Genomic DNA, 21,641 nt, shown 5'->3' with positions numbered 1-21,641 from the left:
ACAGTATATAAAAGGATAGGATTTCTTGCCAGGTAATTGTGATGGTTGCTCCCATCAGTTGCTCCCTCCCTCAACAGACCAACTGTTACCACGCTGTACAGAGGAAAATCAAGACAATCAAGACTAATGACCTATCAGTATTTAGAGATCACTCAAGTCACTTCCAGTTTCAATAAAAACCATTTAAGTCATCAGCTAAAGACACTGGTTGATCACAACTTGTGATTATGTTGTCTGCTGGCGTTGAAAAAAACATAATGAATATGCTGTGTCTTGTTGCATTGCTCCACCCTGCCAAAATATTGTGTCATCCCTCTAGTCACATTCTGAAATCCCCATGCATTTCAGTGCCTTTGAAGGGACACGAGTGCTGAAATGAGATCGCAGAACCCGCAAGAGTATCACACTAATTGAGGTTGACAAAAATACGAACTGCGCCCTTTTGAACTGCTGACATTGAACAGGGTGGATTAGGCAGCGTATATTAACAACAGGTGACAGGCTGAAGGGAACTGTGGATCGGCCGTGTCATGGAGGGTCTGCTCTGGATGGTCACAGATTGGAGTAAAAGCAGACATGAAAAAGGAAAACGTCTGACTTCATCCTCTTCCCACCTGACTCGTGTGTAAATGGGGTGGGGGGTGGGGTGGGGGGGTGGAGGAGTGGGACCATTAAAACTCTGAGATGAATTAGTGTGGTCTTTACTTATAATGTTTTACAAAGTCATATATACACTTAGATACATAAACTCTGTCAAACAAATTCAAAACAATTTCACTGACCTCATGAAAATAATAAAAAAGGCAAATAAAAACATCACAAGGCCTTGTGAACATCTTAAAGACTGCTGCGTCAATGTTACAACCTAAATACTGAAGTTGGGACAAGTAGTGATGAAAAGGACAAAAATATAAAACACACACAACAGGTAAAATGGAAAAATAAAAAAATAAAGCATTGCATTAACTGTTTATACACATCTGTTTTGAAAAGTGGATTTGGGAGTTGTCTGTTATTCACTATACAATATGTCTCCAAATGCATGGTAAACAAATAATTACTTATACTGATGCAGTGTTCATACACATAACTCAACTCATGAAATGACTTAGTGGATGCTTCATAAGCACCACGGCTTTTCTGATATATAAATATGACGAAAATCTTACTCAGGCAGTATAATTCAAGATGTTCCAGTAGCTCAGCATAACCTTTTTCTTTTTTTTCTTTTCTTTTTTTTTTTTTTTAAATCAGCAGTTATTCACTCTAAATATTATATTTATGGTAATAACTTTGTCTAACAATCCAATCTGTGTAAAACAGAATGTGTGTGAAACATTTACTGTACATCATCTATTAGCCAGCACCCTGTGTTATCACATTCACAACCATTTGATAAAGCCTACATAGATTTGTAATTGATTCATTTACTATATATAATGTAATTTAAACATTTATTACTTTGTCTTTCATACAGTGCAACTATAATAATCTGGTCCATGTCAGCTTTTGAAAAGAAAGAAAAAAAAAAAAAAAGAAGGAAAAATAGAGAATCCTTGTTGGAGCATCATAAATTATGACTATTATACAGCACTGCTGCAAAATACAAATATATACACTGTATACGTTGATTCCACAGTGGCAGGAGCCCAAAGCTTCCAGCTCTAAAACAGTAACAGTGAGGAACTAGAGGCCTCCAATCAGTCAGTGTGTCAAACAGCAGACACAGGGTGACCCTCCAAGAGCAGTTTCTGTAACATTAGTCTACGCTTTAGTATTGGTAAACGTTTGGAAATATCTTTTACTTAAAGACCAATAGACAAATTACTGTCATCACCATCCCCAGATTTTAGTGTCCTCTGTCATTTAAGAGGTTAACTCAAAGCACTCAATTTAAAAATCAAACAAAGTGAAAGTGACTTAAACTGAGAGGTGACAGTATGACTGACTTTAGTCGGAATTTTGACGTCTTGATATAAAAGATGATGATAGTGACAGATCTTGAAGTTTTGAGGCTGTGACAAGGTCCAAACACCTAGTACTGGCTGGTCAGAGGCTGCCGATGTTGGGGAAGCTCTTGAGCTTCTCTGGGAAGTCGTCTTTATAGAGCACCGGGTCTGCACGGTGTTCCACCACCTTCAGAGGCATTGTGCCAAAAACTGATGCAAACTTGTTGATGCACTCAGACCTAGGGATGAAAACACAACATTTTTACTTTGAAAGCAGGCTAAAAAAAAAGTATTTATTTAGCAGCTTCTGATTCATAATGTTATGTGTATGGATATGGATGAAGTTTTTACCTTTTTCTTTCTTATCAATTATTGTAAGGTGTTCTTCTTGCTCAAATACATTTTTTTATATATATATATCTATATTTTATTTAAGTTTATATCTGTGTTTACTGTCAAGTAGCGGCTCTATCCAGTCATTGATCTTGTGTGTTTATTTAAATTTAAACTCACCTGTGTGAAAAACAGATATGACTTGAATTAAACCATTGCATCTCATTTTAAAGAGGTGACTGAAAGGACTGAAAATAATTAAGGTGTAACACTTTTTAAATAAAATTTCACTGATAAATACAGTAGGTTTTTAAAAGGAGCAGGTTGCTTTAAATTGAGTTCCACACAAATTGTAAGCCATTGTGCAAAGGTTGTAGTGTTTGATTGATTGAGTCCCTTTGAGTAAGTAAAAGAAACTAACCTTTAAATTACAGGGAGACAAACAACCCCAATTTTTACTGTGATTTAAATTTAAATGTGACTTTAATGTTTTTTTAATATTCAAAACATTTTGATTTTTGAGTTATAAAAATGTTTTACGACTGAAATTCTGCATAATACCAAAACACACACACACACAGACAAATAAATAAAATATGAATAAGATTTAACTATGCATACCTCTCCACCATGTGTGTCTGATCCAGGGACAGTCCATCAATGGCAGTACACTCAGGGCACTTGAACTTTTTCCTGGGGGTCACCTAAACAGGAACAGAACAAGGTCACACCGGTAATGTCAGCTCACTTTAACTGTTTGTAAAACTTCAGCAGCCCAGACAGAAGCTAATAAGACTGCGACATCTTACAAGAACATTGTCAAGCACATTGTGGTGAAAAATTTTCATCAGTGGTGTTGGAAACAGATGATGTATGGCTTTCCTCTGTCTAGCCTCCCTCACATGTACACATTCCTGCACCCAACAATCTGGACCTGTGAATGTATCTGTGTGTGGAAGAGAAAAGAAAGTGAGAGACACACAGAGGGGAAGACAGACAGGGTGGGATGGGGTGTTTTCTGAAGGAACCTGTTTGAGATATGGTGGGAGGTGGGAGCACGGTTGCAGGCGTAGGGAAGTGTGTAGCTTGTGATTTGATGGCAGGGTGTGCGTGAGCCCCGGTGAGCTTGGGAAAACACACTCAGAGGGGGGAGTGCCATTGAGTGACACCAAGATAAAGGAGGTTAAGGCTGGGCTTTAGCTCGGGCCCCTGCACCTGGGCATAGTCAATGTGATGGGGAGGGGGAGAGGCAGTGAAGTCGAAGGGTGAGAGCTGATCAGACCCAGAGATGGTGGTCCGCTCTGTCAGGCTTCAGCCTCCCCCTGCAAGCTTAAAGCACGCAGGCCAGTGTAGCCAGACCTATGAATGTACCTTTATGGGGGCTTTGCCTGTGATGTTAGCCACAAGGAAGTTCATGGCGATATCTTCACAGTTCATGTGAGCATCCACCCAGTTCTTGATGTCCCCTGGCATCTTGTATGTGTACAAATAGTTGAAGTACTGGAATGAAAAAAGATTAAAAACAACAAATGATTATGAGGTGTCATATAGATATCTTCCAGGATTATTATATACAATAATGCAGACACTCTTTAACCGGATGACCCAAGAGTATGTAGGAGGAACCACTGTACTAGAGTTTGCTTTGAACTTAAGTGAGTGTGTGAGCTTTTAAGTAGCAGTGAGATAACCTTGTTCTACCTATGACACTCTGCTCATCTATCACTGTAATCTTCCTGCTTGAACTCCTATATACACCCAAAACAGAGTCTATAGGAAATTCTCTAATCCTTCCTGAAAAGTTTATATTTATTTGATTTCAAAATATAATGGGTCAATATTCTTTTCAAAGTTGGTTCTGTGTGCAACACTACAAAGCAAAAGATGTAACATCCATGAGTAGCTCTAAGGAAAACTTGTGTGATAGGAGTCAGAGGCAGAGCTCAAGAGCCAAAAAGACTTAATTTCAACCAGGCAGGTCACCTTGTGATAGAAGGCGGCTCCAGTCAGAACCATGGAGACCTCGTTGGTCCACTCTGACTCATACTTCCACTTCCCCATTTCATGGTCCCAGAGGTGCAGCCGGCCAGGGTAGCCCACCAGTCTGTCTGGGAACTCCCTCCAAACCTGGGAGCAGGTGAGAAAATGTCAGACATTTTCAGCAGAATTGATCTTAGGTGAGAACTGATGTCTTACATTAAAAGATTAATCTTTTGGTGGTATTTAGAAGAGAATTAGTAATTAAAAATGTTGTTTTAGGTTTCAAAATATCAAAGACATTTTTATCTGGAAAAAAACAGCAGCTGACAGTCAAATTAAAATATGTTTGGATAGAAGTAGCCTCATGATTGGCTGAATATGTCAAGGCTTGACACCAGCAGCTAGTCTACAGCAAGCAAGAAGCCATGTCATCCAGTCAGACAGACAGCTCCAATACCCTGCCTGTAATCCCACGTAATTATCCTTAAACTGAGCACAATTTTATTAAATGGCTTCTAAATGGATTCAGGTGAGTGTGCCGGGCTAAGTGGGGCTAGGCAGGTATGTGGGCATGGAAAGCATCAGCTCTAGACCTGTCATCATTCTTCACACATCAAACACACACCCATTCAGCATGCTGTCAAATCCCCAACTAGTGGAGAATGAGACTGTAATCTCCCTGAATGACTTTAGATCCTGGGATCAACTTGAATTGGTTCCCTGCAATACCTGCCAAAGTATGGTAAAAGCTAAGGGTTTTTGCTTGAATGGGGGCTCTTTTTCTCACCTCATAGCCAAACTGCAGCTCATCAGATGTCAGCATGATGATGTCATCATCGATTGCCAGTACGGCTTCTGTCTCAATCTCGTCGTAAGGGAAGAAGCGGTTACTCAGCTTGTTCTCTTTGGTTCGCACAACTTTGAGAGGAACACCAATCTTTGGCCAAAGAGACTCTGCCAGAAGGAAAACAATACAATAATAACAACATTTCTAGTTTCATACACCTAGAAAGAGAGCTGAAACAATTCAGTTGATTCATTACTTAACACAGTATTATTTGGAAACAACTTTTATAATGGATTAACCATTTAAAACAAATTTTCAAGCAAAATTGGCAAAGAATCTGCTGGTTCAAGCTTCTCAAATGTGAAGATTTTCTAGTTATATTTGTCTCATATGATAGTGAGTTGACTATCTTTGTATTTTGGGCTGTTGGTTTGACAAAATAAGCTATATGTAAACCACCTTGGACTCTGGCTAATGAAATGTCAGAAAATTGTGAAAAATGCCCAAGAAATAACCAATCTATTAATCGGTTAATTCAGAAAATTGTATCATAAATAACTGTTAGATGCAGTCCTTATATATATATATATATATATATAGAGAGAGAGAGAGAGTGGGACACTATAATTGTTCATATATTTTTAGGGGTTCAACAACATTATAAATGTGGCCACTATCAGTTTCTGAAGATGGGTGAGGAATTATGATGTCATTTACCACTGACAGAGATATTTGAAGTCTGTCCTGGCAGTGGAAAACTGTGCTCTGGGAGTTTAACTTTATTCACTGACTCATATCGCTACGCTAACCTCAAGCACGTGCAAATCTAACCACACTACGATTCTTCATGAGACAGACCAACAAAATGTTTTTTCAGGGGAGTGTTTCAAAGATCTTGGGTAGTGTCCATGGCACGGACTATGGCACAGACAGATCACACAGAATGTGTCCCCTCATTAATGGGGTAACTGGGGCCTGGCAGCCTATAAGAAGAGCTCCAGGTCCTCCTAACCACGTCTCCTGTCAAAAGCTATTGTCAAAAAAACTGCTATGTTAAATGCCCAGAGTTTCACTCTGTCCGTGTTGCTGTCAGCCCTTCATTTAGTTCTGAGGTTGGAAAGAGACAGTAGGAGTGAGGGAATTATAGGCTATTATCTTTAGCCCCCACCTTGGCATGGGTCAAAATGCACACACTGCTAATTCTTCTGTGACTCCTTGACCTGCATTCAGAAATCAACAAAAAAGAATTACATGTTCTGAAGAATAAGCTCTGGCTTTTATGCTTTTATGTGTTCTGCACTTATTGTAGTGCACCAGTCAATCTCAGTTGCTGCATAGGAACAAGTGATCCCTTGTGAGAACAGATACAAACACTGAAAGCAAGTCAAGGCAATTTGATAAACATAATGTCAATTGAGTCTGTTACAAAAATACAGTCTTCAGACTCACAAACAGAAAACGGAATAATGCTAGACTGTAAAAACACATTTTTGTTACTTGGTCAGCAACTTTTTCAAAAAAACAGACAGAAGCAAAATAAACAGGAGCCTGTAAACACAACAGATCAAGGCTTGGTGTGAATGAGAAAGAAATCTGCCTTCATATTGGACTGAGCCCCATGAGTCTGACCTGTCGATGGCCCCTTGTTAATTCTAATGGGTCACAAAGCTCCAGCCAGGCGCCGCTGATGCCTCTAATGAAAAGGCCACTCACAGCCACGAGGGAGCACTTCAAAGTCCTCTCACTACTTCATTACATTAGCCAACTCTTACAGCAGCAGGACTGCTTTAATTCCTGCTCAAGAACAGTCTTTGTCTGAGTCAAGCCATCACTGGGATAAGGCACGATTAACTGTTGTATACTTAATTGCCATATTAAGGCAAATAATCAGAGCACAAGGTACAATAAATAACAACTACTAAGAGCTTACTTTGACACATCTCTTACCGAGTACACCTGAGGAAGTCTTGTGCCACAAACTAGCAGTAATGAAAGGCAGAAAAAACAGAAATGGACAGATGATAAAAATACAAGTTTTACATAGTACTGCTTTGTCAGTCACGACTTGGACCAACTGACATTAAGTGCACTATATGTGTGCCTATGCTTAGGGTGCTGAGTAAAATACTATACGAACAACTCAGCTGTCCTGCTATCACTTCTCTCTCTGTCAAACAGAAAGCCAGAGAGAAGTGGCTCTAGTATTAGGCATGTCATGACAACATTTATTCTGGAGAGTGCCATTTTCACTCATCTGTTGTGCATCAGAGGATTCACTTCGGATCTTAACAAGCACCCTGGCGTGAACAAAGACAGGGTAAAGGAAAGTTTGTTTCAGTGATGTTACTATATTAGCCACTCTTGTTTGGATCTGGCTGATAATCTTACAAAGCCTGGCAGCTGTCATGGGGTGGGGGAATAATTTGTGGGCACAAAATAATAAATCACCTGCTTAACTTTGAATGTTTCATTACATTACAGTAGAACTGAAGTTACAGGTTGTTGAGGCTAAACTGCTCAGTTGGGGAGGAGCAAAAATAATTCAACAACACTACAAACCACAGCTTCAAGCATAATAACTGGCAACTGGGTATTACTGAGTACTAAAGCGCTTGGATAGCTTCATGAACTTTCTTATTTTCTTAGAATCTGTTATACTCACCCTCAGGAGGACTCTTGTTCTGATTATTCCACACCACCAGCAGCTTAGCCAAGCTAGGCACCTTGGAGATTTCTGTGATGACTCGGAAAAGACTCTCAACACGATCATAGGTAAGCACCACTGCTGTGAAGCCAGGTGCCCTCGGTGGGATAAGTGGCAAGAACAAAGGGCTGTTCACACTGGACCACTTCTACACAAGACAGGAGACAAACAAAACAAAACAAAACAAAATAAATTAGCTGTTTAAGCCACAAACATCTTTTTTTAATCCTTTTTCATTTCCATGGAAACAGAAATGTAGAGCTAGTCTGAAGTCTTCTGTGTCCGCCCTGTCTGTCATGTTTTCCATGATTTAATGTGCTATAATAATACTTCACAGGACAGTGAGGTCACCTGCAGTAATTTCCAGATGATGGTTTTTATTATGGAGCAAGAATCGCCCAGTAATATCTCTCAGGGGCTAACAGAGACACAGAATGTCAAAAGCTTCCAGCCACAATGCCAGGTAAACACTACAGTAGCAGCAGGACGAAAGAACACAAAAGATTGGGTAGGAGATTACAAATACGACAGGTTGGCAACAATATGGCATCTACTGCTTTTGTGATGTTATTATTGTTGGTGAGACTCCTCTGAGATGCCGGTGAAATAAAATGGGACAAAGACGAGGAAGGGGGGAAGTGCAGAACAGTGAAAGAGTGGAGTTGGCCAGGTAGTGAAAAGTGGCCATCTATCGTCAGCGTGGAACTTGGCTTTTCTTTCATTGCTCCCCTTTATAATGGCCTGTAAATCCTGGGAACAGCACTGACTGCAACTTAGATCAAGTGACACTGTTAAATGAAGGAAGCCACAGGAGAGTTTTCTGATGGTATGCGTGTACTAAAAACAAAACTTTAAAAGTTACTGTCACTTGGATTAGAGTGACATGAAAACGATACAACTAGTGCTAAGTCTGTGTGCATACGATAACTTCCTTTTTTGTTTTCTAAGGTTGTTTTCTCGAGTGAAATAAAAAGACAACCCATATACTTCATTTACAAGCATGTGTTACTGTAAGACTAGTAAATATAGGAGCATTGGGGTTCACTCTTGATAGACTTCAAAGGCTCCAAAAATGTTCCACACTGGTTACAGTGACAATCAGTCTGAGAAGGGCAAAGAGAGCATATCTAACACAGTAAATCTGTGGGCTTCTTGAAGTCCACATAAACCCTGTTTCTCCTCTGGTCCCAGGTGACCACAGAGTGATTATGTGGCTCCTTCCACAGCATCAACACAAGTCTGTTAACAGAGACACAGACACTGCATTTTACACAACATCAGTCACTCCCCCACCAATAAAAAATCACTTTACTGGCAAGTGGAAACTTCCTTGTGGCCGTTCTCACATTGTCATTCAGGCGGAGGGGGAAATAATCAAACTAACACATATACGCAGCACAAATGCATTAAAACACAAACAGGCAGAAACCACTTAAGTTATTTGTCAAATGGAATAAATTAGACGAAAAGAAAGCCACAGCTCAACGTCACCAACAGATCTGAAGGAGTGGTGTTTTTTATACTTTATATTTACACTTAAAAAGAAAACTTTTATTTGGTTATTTGAAGTACTTAGGTTGTTCGTTCATTCATTTTAGAAACTTGAAGGTACGTAGATTAAGAGCAAGATAAAATGAAGAACTGCCGAGCAATCAAAATGCCTTTATCTGTCTGTCCTATCCGTTTATCTGTAGAAACATTCCCACTGAAATGCATTTTATACTTTTACATTCAATGTTAACAGCACATAGAAGTATTAATAGTCTACACAGATGTAGAGGCACAGTAGTGGTAGATTTAAACTAATCTGTTAATTTATTGGTAAATGGTGCAAACAATAAAGTTGCAACATTAGTATTAAGAAAGTGATTGTTTTTTTTTTTTTTTTCATTTTGGCTCCAGTTCAGCCAACTGGATTTCCAAAGAAAATTACTCTGTGGTTTAAGTGCTGATTTTCAGTTGTGCAGGAGAACAGAGTCAAAACAAAAATGTCCAAATACTGACTGCTGACTGTACTGTAACTTTTAAACAAGATGGTGATCAAATAAGATTTCCATATGCCCAGGTGCCAATCACCACAAAATGTTTTAAACTCTGGCAAATTTGAAAGTTTGAAATGCCTCAATTCTTGTAATGTATAAACCTTTACAAGTATGCCCACTACCTACAAATCCCAAACAAAAAGCAGCTTGTCCCTTATTCTGAAACCCCCCTCTAAAGGCACCAGCAATCCTGGGAAATGTGCTTTCAATTACCAGCCTAAAGAACTACAGGAGGAGAGGGGGAAAATGTCTGCCTGATTTATTTAGTGCTCTGTGTAAGTTCTTCTCACCATCCAGTCACTGAAGCCATTGAGAAAACACTTCATCTCCCATCTCAGGCAGAAATGGCCAAAAGGTCTGTACGGTGACACAATTAACCTCCTCTGGGTCTGGACAAACCTTAAGACCTGAGTGATACTGATAGATTGGACTGGGGGCTAGACGCTCAGGAAAAACATTTTGACATAAGTAGGCAATGTCAAGTGTAACTTTTGATTAACAAGCTACCTGCTCAGAGGAAAACAGGCAACCACGGTCAAGACTGAGCAGCTGCTTGACCATAAACCTCTCAATCCTGAACGACTGAACAGGTTTAAGCAGAACTAAAATGACTAACATTGTGCTATTGTGACTGCAACCTCTCTAAGCATTTCAGTGGATCTACTTATACTGGGATACTTGCAGACATTTGACAGATGCAAAGACACTATTATGCATCTACACACGTTCACATGCACATGCCTCTACCCCACAGGCTGAGCATGGAGGAGACTCTAGATCAGGCCAGGCTGATTAACAACTCCTGAGAGATGGTCGCACAGCCAAACTGTCTGCAACCACAAACTCCCACAACCACAGGGATGCTAAACACACACACCATTCTTCACATCCAGCGCACTCTCTACTAACACAATGACTCAGACATGCAGGAACTTATTTTTCACCACAGTGGAGGCATCCTCCTAGTGCAGAACTGCTGACACAAACTGGCTGCCTCAGAGCTAGCTGGGTGTATACCAAACTATGAAGCACTGCATATGTGAGGCTTCAGAAAGAGGGAAGGCATCTACTGCCGTCACTATGCCACAGAGGCTTTGATTTACAAGTCACAGAAGAGTGCAGAGGCTTATGTGGCACTGTGAGCATCTGTATGGTCAAAGCCCCATTCTGGATGGGTGTCATTCAGATGTCTGCAATAAAAAGACTTCTAGGAATACAACTGACCGGATCAGCACAGTAGAGCACACAGACTGTATAGATTATATAGCTGCTATAGATGCTGGAAGAGAACAGCCTTCAGGGTATAGATATAACTAAATAACAGATACTTCTGAAAGACAATAATGGAAAGTTAGGGCAGAATAACAACATAATAATCTTGCTGCTAGTTACAAATACTTGTAAAATGCATATCAACATCAAGTCCACACAGTTACATACCACCACAGGTGGATTGTTCCACTGCTCATATGTGCGTGCAGCATATGGGTAAATGCGGTCATTGATGATCTGGAGTGTTGTCAATCCAATGGCCTTCATGGAGCTGAAGTAGGCCTCCCAGAACCAGTGTGCCTGTGGACAAATGGAACACAACTCCTTGAAATGTACCCACACTAACAAAAATGGGCAAAAAAGAGCAAACACAATACATGTTTTAAGGGCCAACACTGCATTGCACATTTATGAAAATGCATATTGCCCAAACACAGCACTTTCTATTCAACTCTCAGAGATATTCACTTTACAGATGTTGATCATACAGAGGTGCAGAATTGCATATTTGCAGTGACCAATGAAAAAAAACCAAACATATGTAACAAAAAAAAATTACCATCTTGTCAGATCAAAACTTTCTGCATACAGGTCTAAGCAAACCCTGTTCCAGAATTAGTCACCATAGTGGAACTATTAATGATCAAGTAACACAGAATAATTATATGTTTATCTGTACTGAAGGCAATGATTTTGTTTACACATGCTACAATAATTCACCTTAACTTGAATAAGATTTCATTAAAATGTTGAGATGTTGCTATTGCTACAGTTTCTGTCTTTTTATTCTCATTTTACCCCAGAGAATACATGACAGAAGGTAACACCAGTGTGAAGTCATAACTGTAAAATCCAGATTTTTTCCCCCCTGGTCCATGTCTTTAAAGAGTTCTGGAGCCCTTTCCAGCCTCTTGCTCTTCAACAACTGTTCTTCTGAAGACTTCTGAAATGTCTTTTGCCTGTGCCTGTTTTATTTCAACAGATCTCTGATGCGCAAAACAGACTTTAATGAAAAGTGAACTCTTAACCCATATCTTAATGTTATCACATTGGCTGATGGAATACTCAACTTCAACTGCCCTCATCCTTGATTCACTTCATAGTTGTTGTTTTTTTTCAGCCAAGATTGCAAGCGTGACCAAGAATACCTGTGCACTGAATTTGTTTATTCATATAGGTTATTTAGACTCTGACTGTGTTATGGCTGAGATGCAGAGAGGAAGGAATTTTAAGAGAAATCAATAAAAGAAACCTGTATATTTATGCAAGTTACAATGAACTGAACAATCTGGAGTAGTGTGACTGACCATGACATATATGTCTAGCCCCCTCGTCTCCTGCAGACCCCTATACTATTAAGAAACTTCAAGGGACAGTTCAGAGGCGAAAGAGCCCTATAAGAGTTAATGAAGCTTTAAACAACACTGTCTCCTGCCAGGAGGCACCGTGCTACACTGACCCAAATCCACCCCACCAGCTCCTCAATGACCCACAGTTCCGTGGTAGAAGATGTGACGATTTGAGTGTTTGTGTGTACAGCAGTGAGCTATATTTCTATCTTGTCCTCCTATAGGAATGCGCCGGTATGTATTTTCGGCTAATGTGTGTGTTCTATGTTTAACAAAGTAAGTCCTTTGTGGCACGTGAACAACATGTGACCATTGCCTAAATCACCCATATCTCTGTATGGGATGAAGCATTTGAGTAGAACACAAAACAGCATTTATTTTTATAGAGGGGGTGAGGGGAATCCAAAAAGACTTTCTAATCTCAGGGGGGAATCCCAACGGCCCATAAATCAGCCAGTGATGAAAGTTTCTTTTCCGACTGGGAGGACGCAGAAAGCAAACTGTGCTGGCCCGAGGGCCCGTCCCACCACCCTCCACCCGCTCCCAGGCCTGCAGGAATTTTTATGAGTAGGGAAGAAGACACAACGTTGTAAGAGAAGAAGAGAAACTTTACTCCATCTTCCAATTGCAGCCTTGGGCCTATAGTCTACACTTTGTTATCTGTTTAGCAGAACAAATAGAGCAAATAAAACAGTCTCAGTCCATGAGCTAACCAAAATTCATTTCACCAATAAAAAGAAAATTATATGTAATGTAAATTGTAATCATAAAATTGTTGCAAATATTGATAAATAATACAAACAACTGCAAGAGTGTCCAAAATATATCCCTCTGTAAGTCAAACTTAACAGTCATGCGATGCAATGCTTGGTTAAAAGCAAATTATCTTCTCATTTCCTTCTAGTTTAAAGAACTCCCCAGCAGCTTTCACTCTTTTGTTCTTTAAAATGTTAAAATAAAGGTCAAAGAGATTATCAGAAGCAATTTAGAATACAGTAGTCTGCATTGCTTTGTTCAACTCATTGGAAGTTGTTGAGTGCCTGACAGATGATTCAACCTATAGACCAGAATTGGCAGCCAGTGAGCTGTGGACAGAACCAGACAATCATTAGAGTTTTCGACATAATCAAAACCAGCAGTGAAACCAAGTCTGTTTCAATCATGTGAGCTACTCACTGACAATATTGTTTTGTTTGAGATTTATTAGCACTTTACTTCTGGCTGTGATCATTAACAAGTCATGTGTATGCGTGTGTGTGTAGAAATGTTCAGATGATCAAAACATTTCTACACACACACACTTGTAAATCAAAATAAAGTTAAAATAAAAAGTAGCAGGACTTTGTGTCTAGAGGTCCACGACTGAAGAGCACTGTTAGCGGCTGGTTTCATGTGGGATTACATAGTCTTGGTGCTAGTGAGCCCCGTGGTTTCCTGGATTACAGAGTACCCCACTGATAGACCATAGTTTGTGAGGGTCTGAACATTCTGCAGTGCAACACGGTGCACCATGGGACTGCACTGTGTCCACTTCTGTTCAACCTTTACACTTTAGATTTCATTATAAAGTCAGAAAGAACAGAAATCTGGTGGAAGATCTCAGTTGATAGCTCAAGGAGATAAAATCTGCAACTCTAGACCGTTCAGATAAAGGATCTGTTATTACATATCAGACTGACCAAAAAGCCACTGAGAACTGTCATCATCCTTGCATGTAAAAAGAAGATTGGACGGAAGAAAAGCAGACAGCATGTAAGGGAGAGAAGAGCAAACTGACTGACATATTCTACAAATCAGTTGCAGCCAGCATACTGTTCTGCTTGGTCAAGTGCTGGAGAGTCTACATAGACTGTATACAGTGTATGGGAGGCTACAACAAAGAAAATGTAGAATTGGTCTGAAAGAAAAAGCTGGTTGTCAGGTCAAAGCTCAATATCAAGACAATGGCAGAAGAAAGGATAAGGAGTAAGTTGAACTCCATCATGAGCAATGATTCTCTCTTCCCATTTTATATCTTCTAATTAATAACAGAATTAACTTGACTGTGCTAATCCAATAAAGGTCTGTTTTGTATGTGTCCTATTTTGAGGATATGACCCAAATAAGGCTCTTGGGAGAAAGTACACAAACATGAGCTCAGTGGTCTCACTTGAGCACTGTTAACATTTTGCAGCTCTTTAGTATGTAGCCTTTTAAAATGTGACCTAAATGGATGCTATTACATCATCTCAAATTTGAAAATTAGTTCTGCAATCTGAAACAAGTCTACTGATGGAAGCTCAACAGTAGCCTATCACAATTTGACCTGGTCTCTAACAGGACTTGCTCCATAAGTTAAACAAATGTTCTGTCACTGCATGATGAAGTGAAACTGTAGTGTCGCTCATTATATAGACGTTACTCTGCTATAGTCAAGAAAAAAAAAAAAAAAAAGAAAAAAAAAAAAAAAAAGAAAAAAAAAAAAAAAAAGAAAAAAAAAAAAAAAAAGAAAAAAAAAAAAAAAAAGAAAAAAAAAAAAAAAAAGAAAAAAAAAAAAAAACACAATATTTGATAAACACTTGATCTCCCGGAAAGACAACTGATGAACAACAATGAAAACCAATGTGAGGACCAAATCACCCAAACGATCAATTAATCTTCTTCAGGCCAGCTGTTTTTTTTCTGCTCTCTGACCTCTGACTCTTAAAAAGGTGTAACAATAATTTATGTTGAAACCTAAACTACCTAAACCCAAAACTATAGTAAACTATACTAAACAAACAAAAGTTAAATAAAAGTTGTTCATTATGTGGTATTTCCTTTGAGGTAAGTATGAATTGCCTATTTTTTCATTTGTAAGCACAAAAGTCAGACCACATGGGAACAAAACCAGACACACTATGAAAGCAAAAGCTGCTGAGCCATCTGCTGGACAAACTAATGAAATACACCGGCTCAACCATATCAGTGAATAAGAAATCAATGTTGAGGCTTTGCTGGGCTCCAGGACCCACAATAAATTAGCAGACATGAAGAGGTTTCAGCTTATGACATGTTGGAATCAGCGTAAATATCATTATTCATGTCTTAACATTACAAATTTATAGTTATGTCTCCTACTATTACTCAACTGAGCCCTGTAGACTTATTGTATTTGTGGGAGTGACGTGATGTTCTTATTAATCAAACATGTCCTGGTGAGCTCTGCTGAACTTCCATATGCTTGCAATCTTAAAACGCACTTGAGTACTGTGGCAGTTACCGGAAATTTGTCACACAAGCAGGCATTTGATGACTTGCAAATACCACAAGTGAGGATTCTAGGATGGACCCATTATCTTCAAGAGGTAAACCTATAATATGGCGAAAACTGTGACAAATAACACAAAATAATCCTATAGAGCGGTGCACCATTAGTTTCACCAAACTCAGCAAAAGGATTTCTGTTGAAAAATGTCTCAGACATGAATGAACTTGCAACCAATTCAATCCATCTGTGCACCATCCAGGCAGGCAGAGGAGTACTGTGACCAGTGGATAACAAAACAATATCAGACCTTTGATACCAAGTTAGCTGTGAGCCATACTCAGCAGGACACCCCTCCACCCAATGCAACCACCTCACGAGCAAGCCATGTTTTTGAGCTTGTCTGGTGTAATCCAACCCTAAGCGTGTCTCTGAGCCCTTGGCCTAAAATGTCTGTTTGGCCAGTATAATTGGTAAATGGACCAGAGTTGACACAAGAGAATGAGGAGCAGCTGAACTGGTGCACTTTTCTCATAGTTGCTTTCACTTTTGTTTATTGTGGCTCAATGCAGATATCAAATGGAAAGGGAGAATGAGCCGTCCTCTGTATATTCACTCAAGCAAATATCAACACAGTTGAGTCTTCTAAAAGCTTTTTAAAATGTAGACTGAGCAAAGACGGAAATTCAAACTCAGAAAAGTGAGTGTGGTATCCAAATTTGTATCTGTCGCACAACACATAAAATTTGTTTTGGCTTCCATAAATGTGACAGGTTGGCTGGTTAAGGTATAGGCACATGTAAGACATGACATGCAAGTGCTTTAACTCCAGTGGCAGCACCCCTGACTACAATGTCAAAACAATGTGAGTTCTCAAACAATGTAAGGCCCTTTAAAATAAGTTTTGCTGCGCGATTAGTTAGACATTGTGACTGTTACCTGTCTCTGCATCTCTTCAACTTGTCTGTGAGGAATACTCTTTAGGATGGTGTACATCTCTGACAGCTTTTCCTCTGGGATAACCACAGATGCCCTGTGCAGAAACATTAAATTAGTGAAGTAAAAATGGCAAACTGTCAAACCATTTACTTGTTTTCAACTGTTTGGTGACTTAGGCGGACCTTTTCCAGTCAAGTACTTCAGCGAATGGCAGAATGTAAGAGTCAGCGAGGATGACGGGGACACAGCCAGCCTGCAGCACATCACTGAGGGCAGCCTGACCCAATCGTGCCCCACGCAAAACCACACAGAACGACGACTCCTGTAGGGATACATTGGGAACAAACCGTTAATGGGCCATGTGATTTTGCACTGTTCAGACAAACAAACTAAAACCGGGCTTAACTGACCCATTTCCACTGCTAGAAACTTATTCAAGAACCAAAGAACATTTTTGGAACTTTAACTGCATTTTGACAACAGTATCCTAGTTCCCAGTTTTAGTTCCTGAGTTTTTATTTCAACCTCCCAAAATGTACCTGCTCCAACACAAGTACTTAATAAAGGCTGAGGAACTACGAGGATCCAGGAACTGAAGTTCTCATCATTGTTGAGCAGTAAACGATGAGCCTGTAAGCTACTCAAACGCATATATGGCATTATTTTTTCCTAGAACAAGCACCCATTGTTGGTGATATTAATATAAGGACTTGAGAACGGAATTTCTTATTGAGTTACTAAAAAATAATTATGACACCAAAAATAAGAGATCAGATTTTTGTTGCCAAATTCAGGAAAGTGGTGCATTTAACAAAAATAATACATCTTGATATTCTTCATCGTTGAAATAAATAATATTGAACGCAGTTGTGCTTCCCACCTGCAGGATCTGTGGGTAGTCATACACCTGTCCCTTGTAGCAGCGTTTTCGTGCAGAGGCGGCACCCTGGGAGAGGTTGCTACATTTGTCCAGGAGGAGCAGTGCTTCTCCATTTTCTTCCTTCAAACGCTCCAGTTCAGCACGGTACTCTCGGTGGATGGCAGTTTGGGAAGATAGAATAAAGTAGCGCCGCGGCCTTGGGGAATGACAACAAGAAATATGCAACTTATCAAGTCGTACTTTACATTGTTGATTTCAAATAACTACTTAATCAGCAATTAGCCTAAAGAGTATTGATAAACCACAAGTTATTTTATTTTATTGAGAAGACCGTTCTAAACATCACATATAATTTTGTTCCCTTGGAGCACTGTCTGTAGAGAAGTTGTTGATGGATAAAATAAGTAAAGTCACTGTAATTTGCTCATGACGTGACACTCAAATAAAACAATGAGAGTTAATGTGTGAGATGTGCTCACCCAGGCTGTCTCTCAGGCAGCTCAACATCTGCAGAAAGTGGGCTGTAAACTGGGATGCTGACATCATAACCTTGTCTGTAGGTCCATGTAGAAAAACCACCTCCAGCCAGCAGTGCTCTGAAACAAATGGACCTGGATTGTAACAATGCTTCACCACACATGACATGAGCTACAGGAACATACTTCAAAATGCAAACTCATTTATTGGTTCTTTTCCTTCCCGTTAGCACTTTGCTACTAACAATAATGACGTAAGACACAAGTGGTATCAAACAAGGCTTAGTGATCTGGTTGATTGATCCCATGTTAGTCCACTTGATGATACAATGAATTTTGAAAATCAGTTCTATTCTCAGGCAAGGAGACTATAAGATGGAAACACACTGTCAGTCACACACCTGGTTATGATGAGGCTCCATGCCAAATGGACTCCAGCTGGATGAGCTCAGGAAATTCTCTACAGCTAAAGATAGTGTTCATTGTCTCAAGGCTGCATGTTCATAAACCCATCCTCTTCCATAGTCAACCATCACTCTAGCCCACAGGGCATCTTGAAAGACACAAGCTCTTTGCTCTTGCTAAATACAACCAGATTTGAAATGTCTCCTCAAGGCCTCCTGAAAATATTTTATGTCCTCATTGCTTGTAAATATCTCTTTCATCGTCATCAAATGATAATTCTTAACACTCGAGGAGTGACTACACTTATGGTAAATGCCACTTAAGGTTGCATAATCCATTGTTGCATGGATATTAATTTCATCTGTCCAGGAAACATAATATAAATAAACAAGAAATGATTTGTCTTTGTTAGAAGTGGGAACTGCTGACAGGAATCCTAAACACATGAATCATAACAACATGCTTCCCTCCTGTCTGGTGTTTGGAATAAAACTTTTAAATCTTACATCATTTTTAAGTTGTAGATGTCTGAACTGACTCTGGTAGTATATCAGCTGATGCAAAAATGCATGAGCGTTTCTCTCTACACATTCCCATCATGTAAACGCAGCCTGTTAACAACAAGCAGCCAGCAATGTAATTAATTCCACTGTATTATTTGAAAATACTGGAATAATTAACCATTATTGGTCATTTTTGATTTCACAAAGATTACTTTCACATTACAATGAAGCATTCTTAAATACTAAAATGGCTTTTAATATGTACTTATGAGTACCTGTCTCTGGGCACATCCAAGGCAGTATTGTAGTCTGGGGGGCCTCCGGGTAACATGTTGAAAAGCAGGTGATTCATCCCTTTGTCCCATCTACCAATCACACACAAGATTAATGGAGGAACGACGGATTAATAAAACTGAAAATTTAACAGAAAATTTAATGTTGTCGGTTTGACTGACTGGGTCTAGTATAAATGTTTACCTGGGTAGCATTGCCAGAGCCTGGGCAGTCTCTCTGATACGCAGGGAGTTCTGATTGAGCACATCAATAGATGGGATAAAAAGACAAGCCCTGGTGACATCATCAGTGTAAAAGTCGCTGTCAGAGATGGCACTGAGCAGGTCATTGTATTCTCGAGACAGTCCAGTGCTGCTGATGGGAACCCCCAATTCATCCACAAACCTCTGCAGAGGGTAGATGTAGACCTACAAAAGCAACCATTTCCACAATGGATTAAAATTTTAACAAAGAAATCTGCAAAATGTTGAAGGGAGGATATCCTTAGTTTGTGTAAGCTCAATGATGTGATGGTTGTTTTGAGGGACAGTTACCTTGATTCTGTTCTTGGGATTGTAGCCACATCTGTACACATCAAAACAGGTATGCATGCGACAGCTGAGGTCACCCCTCTCAGGAATGGGGCTGGAGACAGGCAGGCGGACCAGAGGTGCATCATGGACACTGCGTTTATCAAGGGTCCAGTCAGCTGTGGACTCAATGGAGTGGGGCCAGAACTGAAACATCCCGGTGGCAATTAATCCAAGCAGAACCACAGAGAACAGGGTGATGTAGTATATGCGATGCTTGGTTTTCATCCGGGGGATAAGAGCAGGGCCCCGTGAGCTGTATTTCCCAGAGGCATACATGTCTAACACCTCTCTGTCCAATCAGCCACTGTAAAGACATGCATCAAATCAGTGACAGCTTCATGTACTGCTTATACTAGAGCTGTTACAATCAGCAACTAGTTTGATAACTAACTGTTTTTTAAACAAAAACTCTGTCTGGTTCAAGTTCACAAACGTAAGAAAGCAATGCCTTTATTTCTCATAGGATATAGGAAACCGAATTTATAGGTCTGATGATAAATGGTTCATGGAGGAGATAGTCGACAGATTAATCGATAACGAAAACAATCGTTAGTTGCAGCCCTAGTTCATACACAAGTAGTTTACCTTGTCTAACAGGTCAAAATAAAACACACAATTGATGCCTGTAACGTTACTCAAGACTATGTAGGTTACGGGTCGCCCAAAATCTCAGTATTTTTATATTAAAGTTGCAGTGCATAATTTCCATATCAAGATAAATGAGCTGTTTATATGATGTTTATTGAATGCCTTTGCTGTCAACGACACGTATAGTTAATTGTAACGATAACATACTGACAATACATTATTTGCCAATAATATTGACCATAACGCGATAAAAACAAAACTGTCAGAACAGTGGGAGACTGTTTTAGTTTAAATTAACTACGAAGCTAACATGGCTAAACGCAGCTAACGAAGTCAGTTAGCTAACACAGCTGTGTAAACATTCATGCTAAATTAGCTCACTGCCTGACATCATTAAATGCTATAAAATTGTGGAAGAGAGGGTAAATTCCCGAAGTTATAGCTATATGTTTTACCCACCGAGACGTTGAACGGAAAAGGGTTTGACAGTTGCCTCTTAATTCATGGCTACGGTTAGAAATCAGGCTACACTTAAGAACCCAGTGTTAATGCTAACCTAGCTTTAAGCTAACAGTAGCGCTCTCGGAAATCTTGCAGTGATTTTCCGGAAGTTATTCTTCTTTGTTTCTGACACGTAGTTGTGACTCAGGAGGTTGATACTTTGCTTCCCTCTGGTGGTATGGAGGTAAACTGAACATGTTTTTTTTTTTGTTTTTTTACCAGACTCTTAAATAGGTCTTGAATACATCCGTGGTTGTAACTCAGGAACAGAAGGGGAGGTTGTCACAACATTTCCTGCAACTTAGCTGGTTGGCCAGGCATACAATTGTAAGGTGGTAACTCTAGTTTGGAGAATAGTTTGGACATCTCAGATACCTTCTCTTTTGTGATAGGGACTGATCAGTTGTTGGTTGCTTAACAGTATTCCTTAATATAATGTGGAAATATTAATATGGTATTATAAACTACTTTTTAATCTAGTGATATTTACATATTGCTCTATGTCAGACAACTAATATTTTAATGTCACTGACTTTTACTTATTTTGTGTGCCTTTTTCACAAGATTTTATCAATTGTTTGTCTATTACATACTTTTCTTTAGCCTTATTTTCGAATATCTTAATGCTGGATATTGCCCACCACTGTCCCGAAGAGGTTGGGCTGTGTAAACAGCAGAGACAACAATGGAAATAAGTTCAGGACTGTATTGTTCTATCCCTGACAAAATCGGATATGTTGTGTTATTTTTGCACATAAGAATCTGGAACCTAAACCTAAAAATTCATTTTGAGGTGAACCATCTTGTTTTCAAGGATGTTTTGATATGTTAATGGAAAGTC

The 21,641-nt window shown here is 39.5% G+C and overlaps 1 protein-coding gene across 1 annotated transcript; it reads right to left on the bottom strand.

Annotated features, from left to right (window-relative positions):
- Positions 1–685: 685 nt before the first annotated feature.
- Positions 686–20,865, bottom strand: ext2 (exostosin glycosyltransferase 2). Its single transcript, XM_022767910.1, has 15 exons — positions 20,759–20,865; positions 19,673–20,015; positions 19,323–19,546; positions 19,121–19,210; positions 17,941–18,057; positions 17,462–17,657; positions 16,764–16,903; positions 16,582–16,675; positions 11,236–11,367; positions 7,712–7,901; positions 5,050–5,216; positions 4,266–4,409; positions 3,654–3,782; positions 2,904–2,986; positions 686–2,188 (listed from the first exon to the last, which is right to left on the bottom strand). The coding sequence occupies exons 2-15, from the start codon at positions 19,985–19,987 to the stop codon at positions 2,050–2,052; spliced, it is 2,160 nt and encodes a 719-aa protein (XP_022623631.1). The 5' UTR covers positions 19,988–20,015; positions 20,759–20,865; the 3' UTR covers positions 686–2,049.
- Positions 20,866–21,641: the final 776 nt, after the last annotated feature.

Source organism: Seriola dumerili, unplaced genomic scaffold (genome assembly GCF_002260705.1).
Source record: "Seriola dumerili isolate Sdu_G_001 unplaced genomic scaffold, Sdu_1.0 BDQW01001299.1, whole genome shotgun sequence".
In the NCBI taxonomy this organism is placed as follows: Eukaryota; Metazoa; Chordata; class Actinopteri; order Carangiformes; family Carangidae; genus Seriola; species Seriola dumerili.
This window is presented reverse-complemented; position numbering and strand designations above follow the sequence as displayed.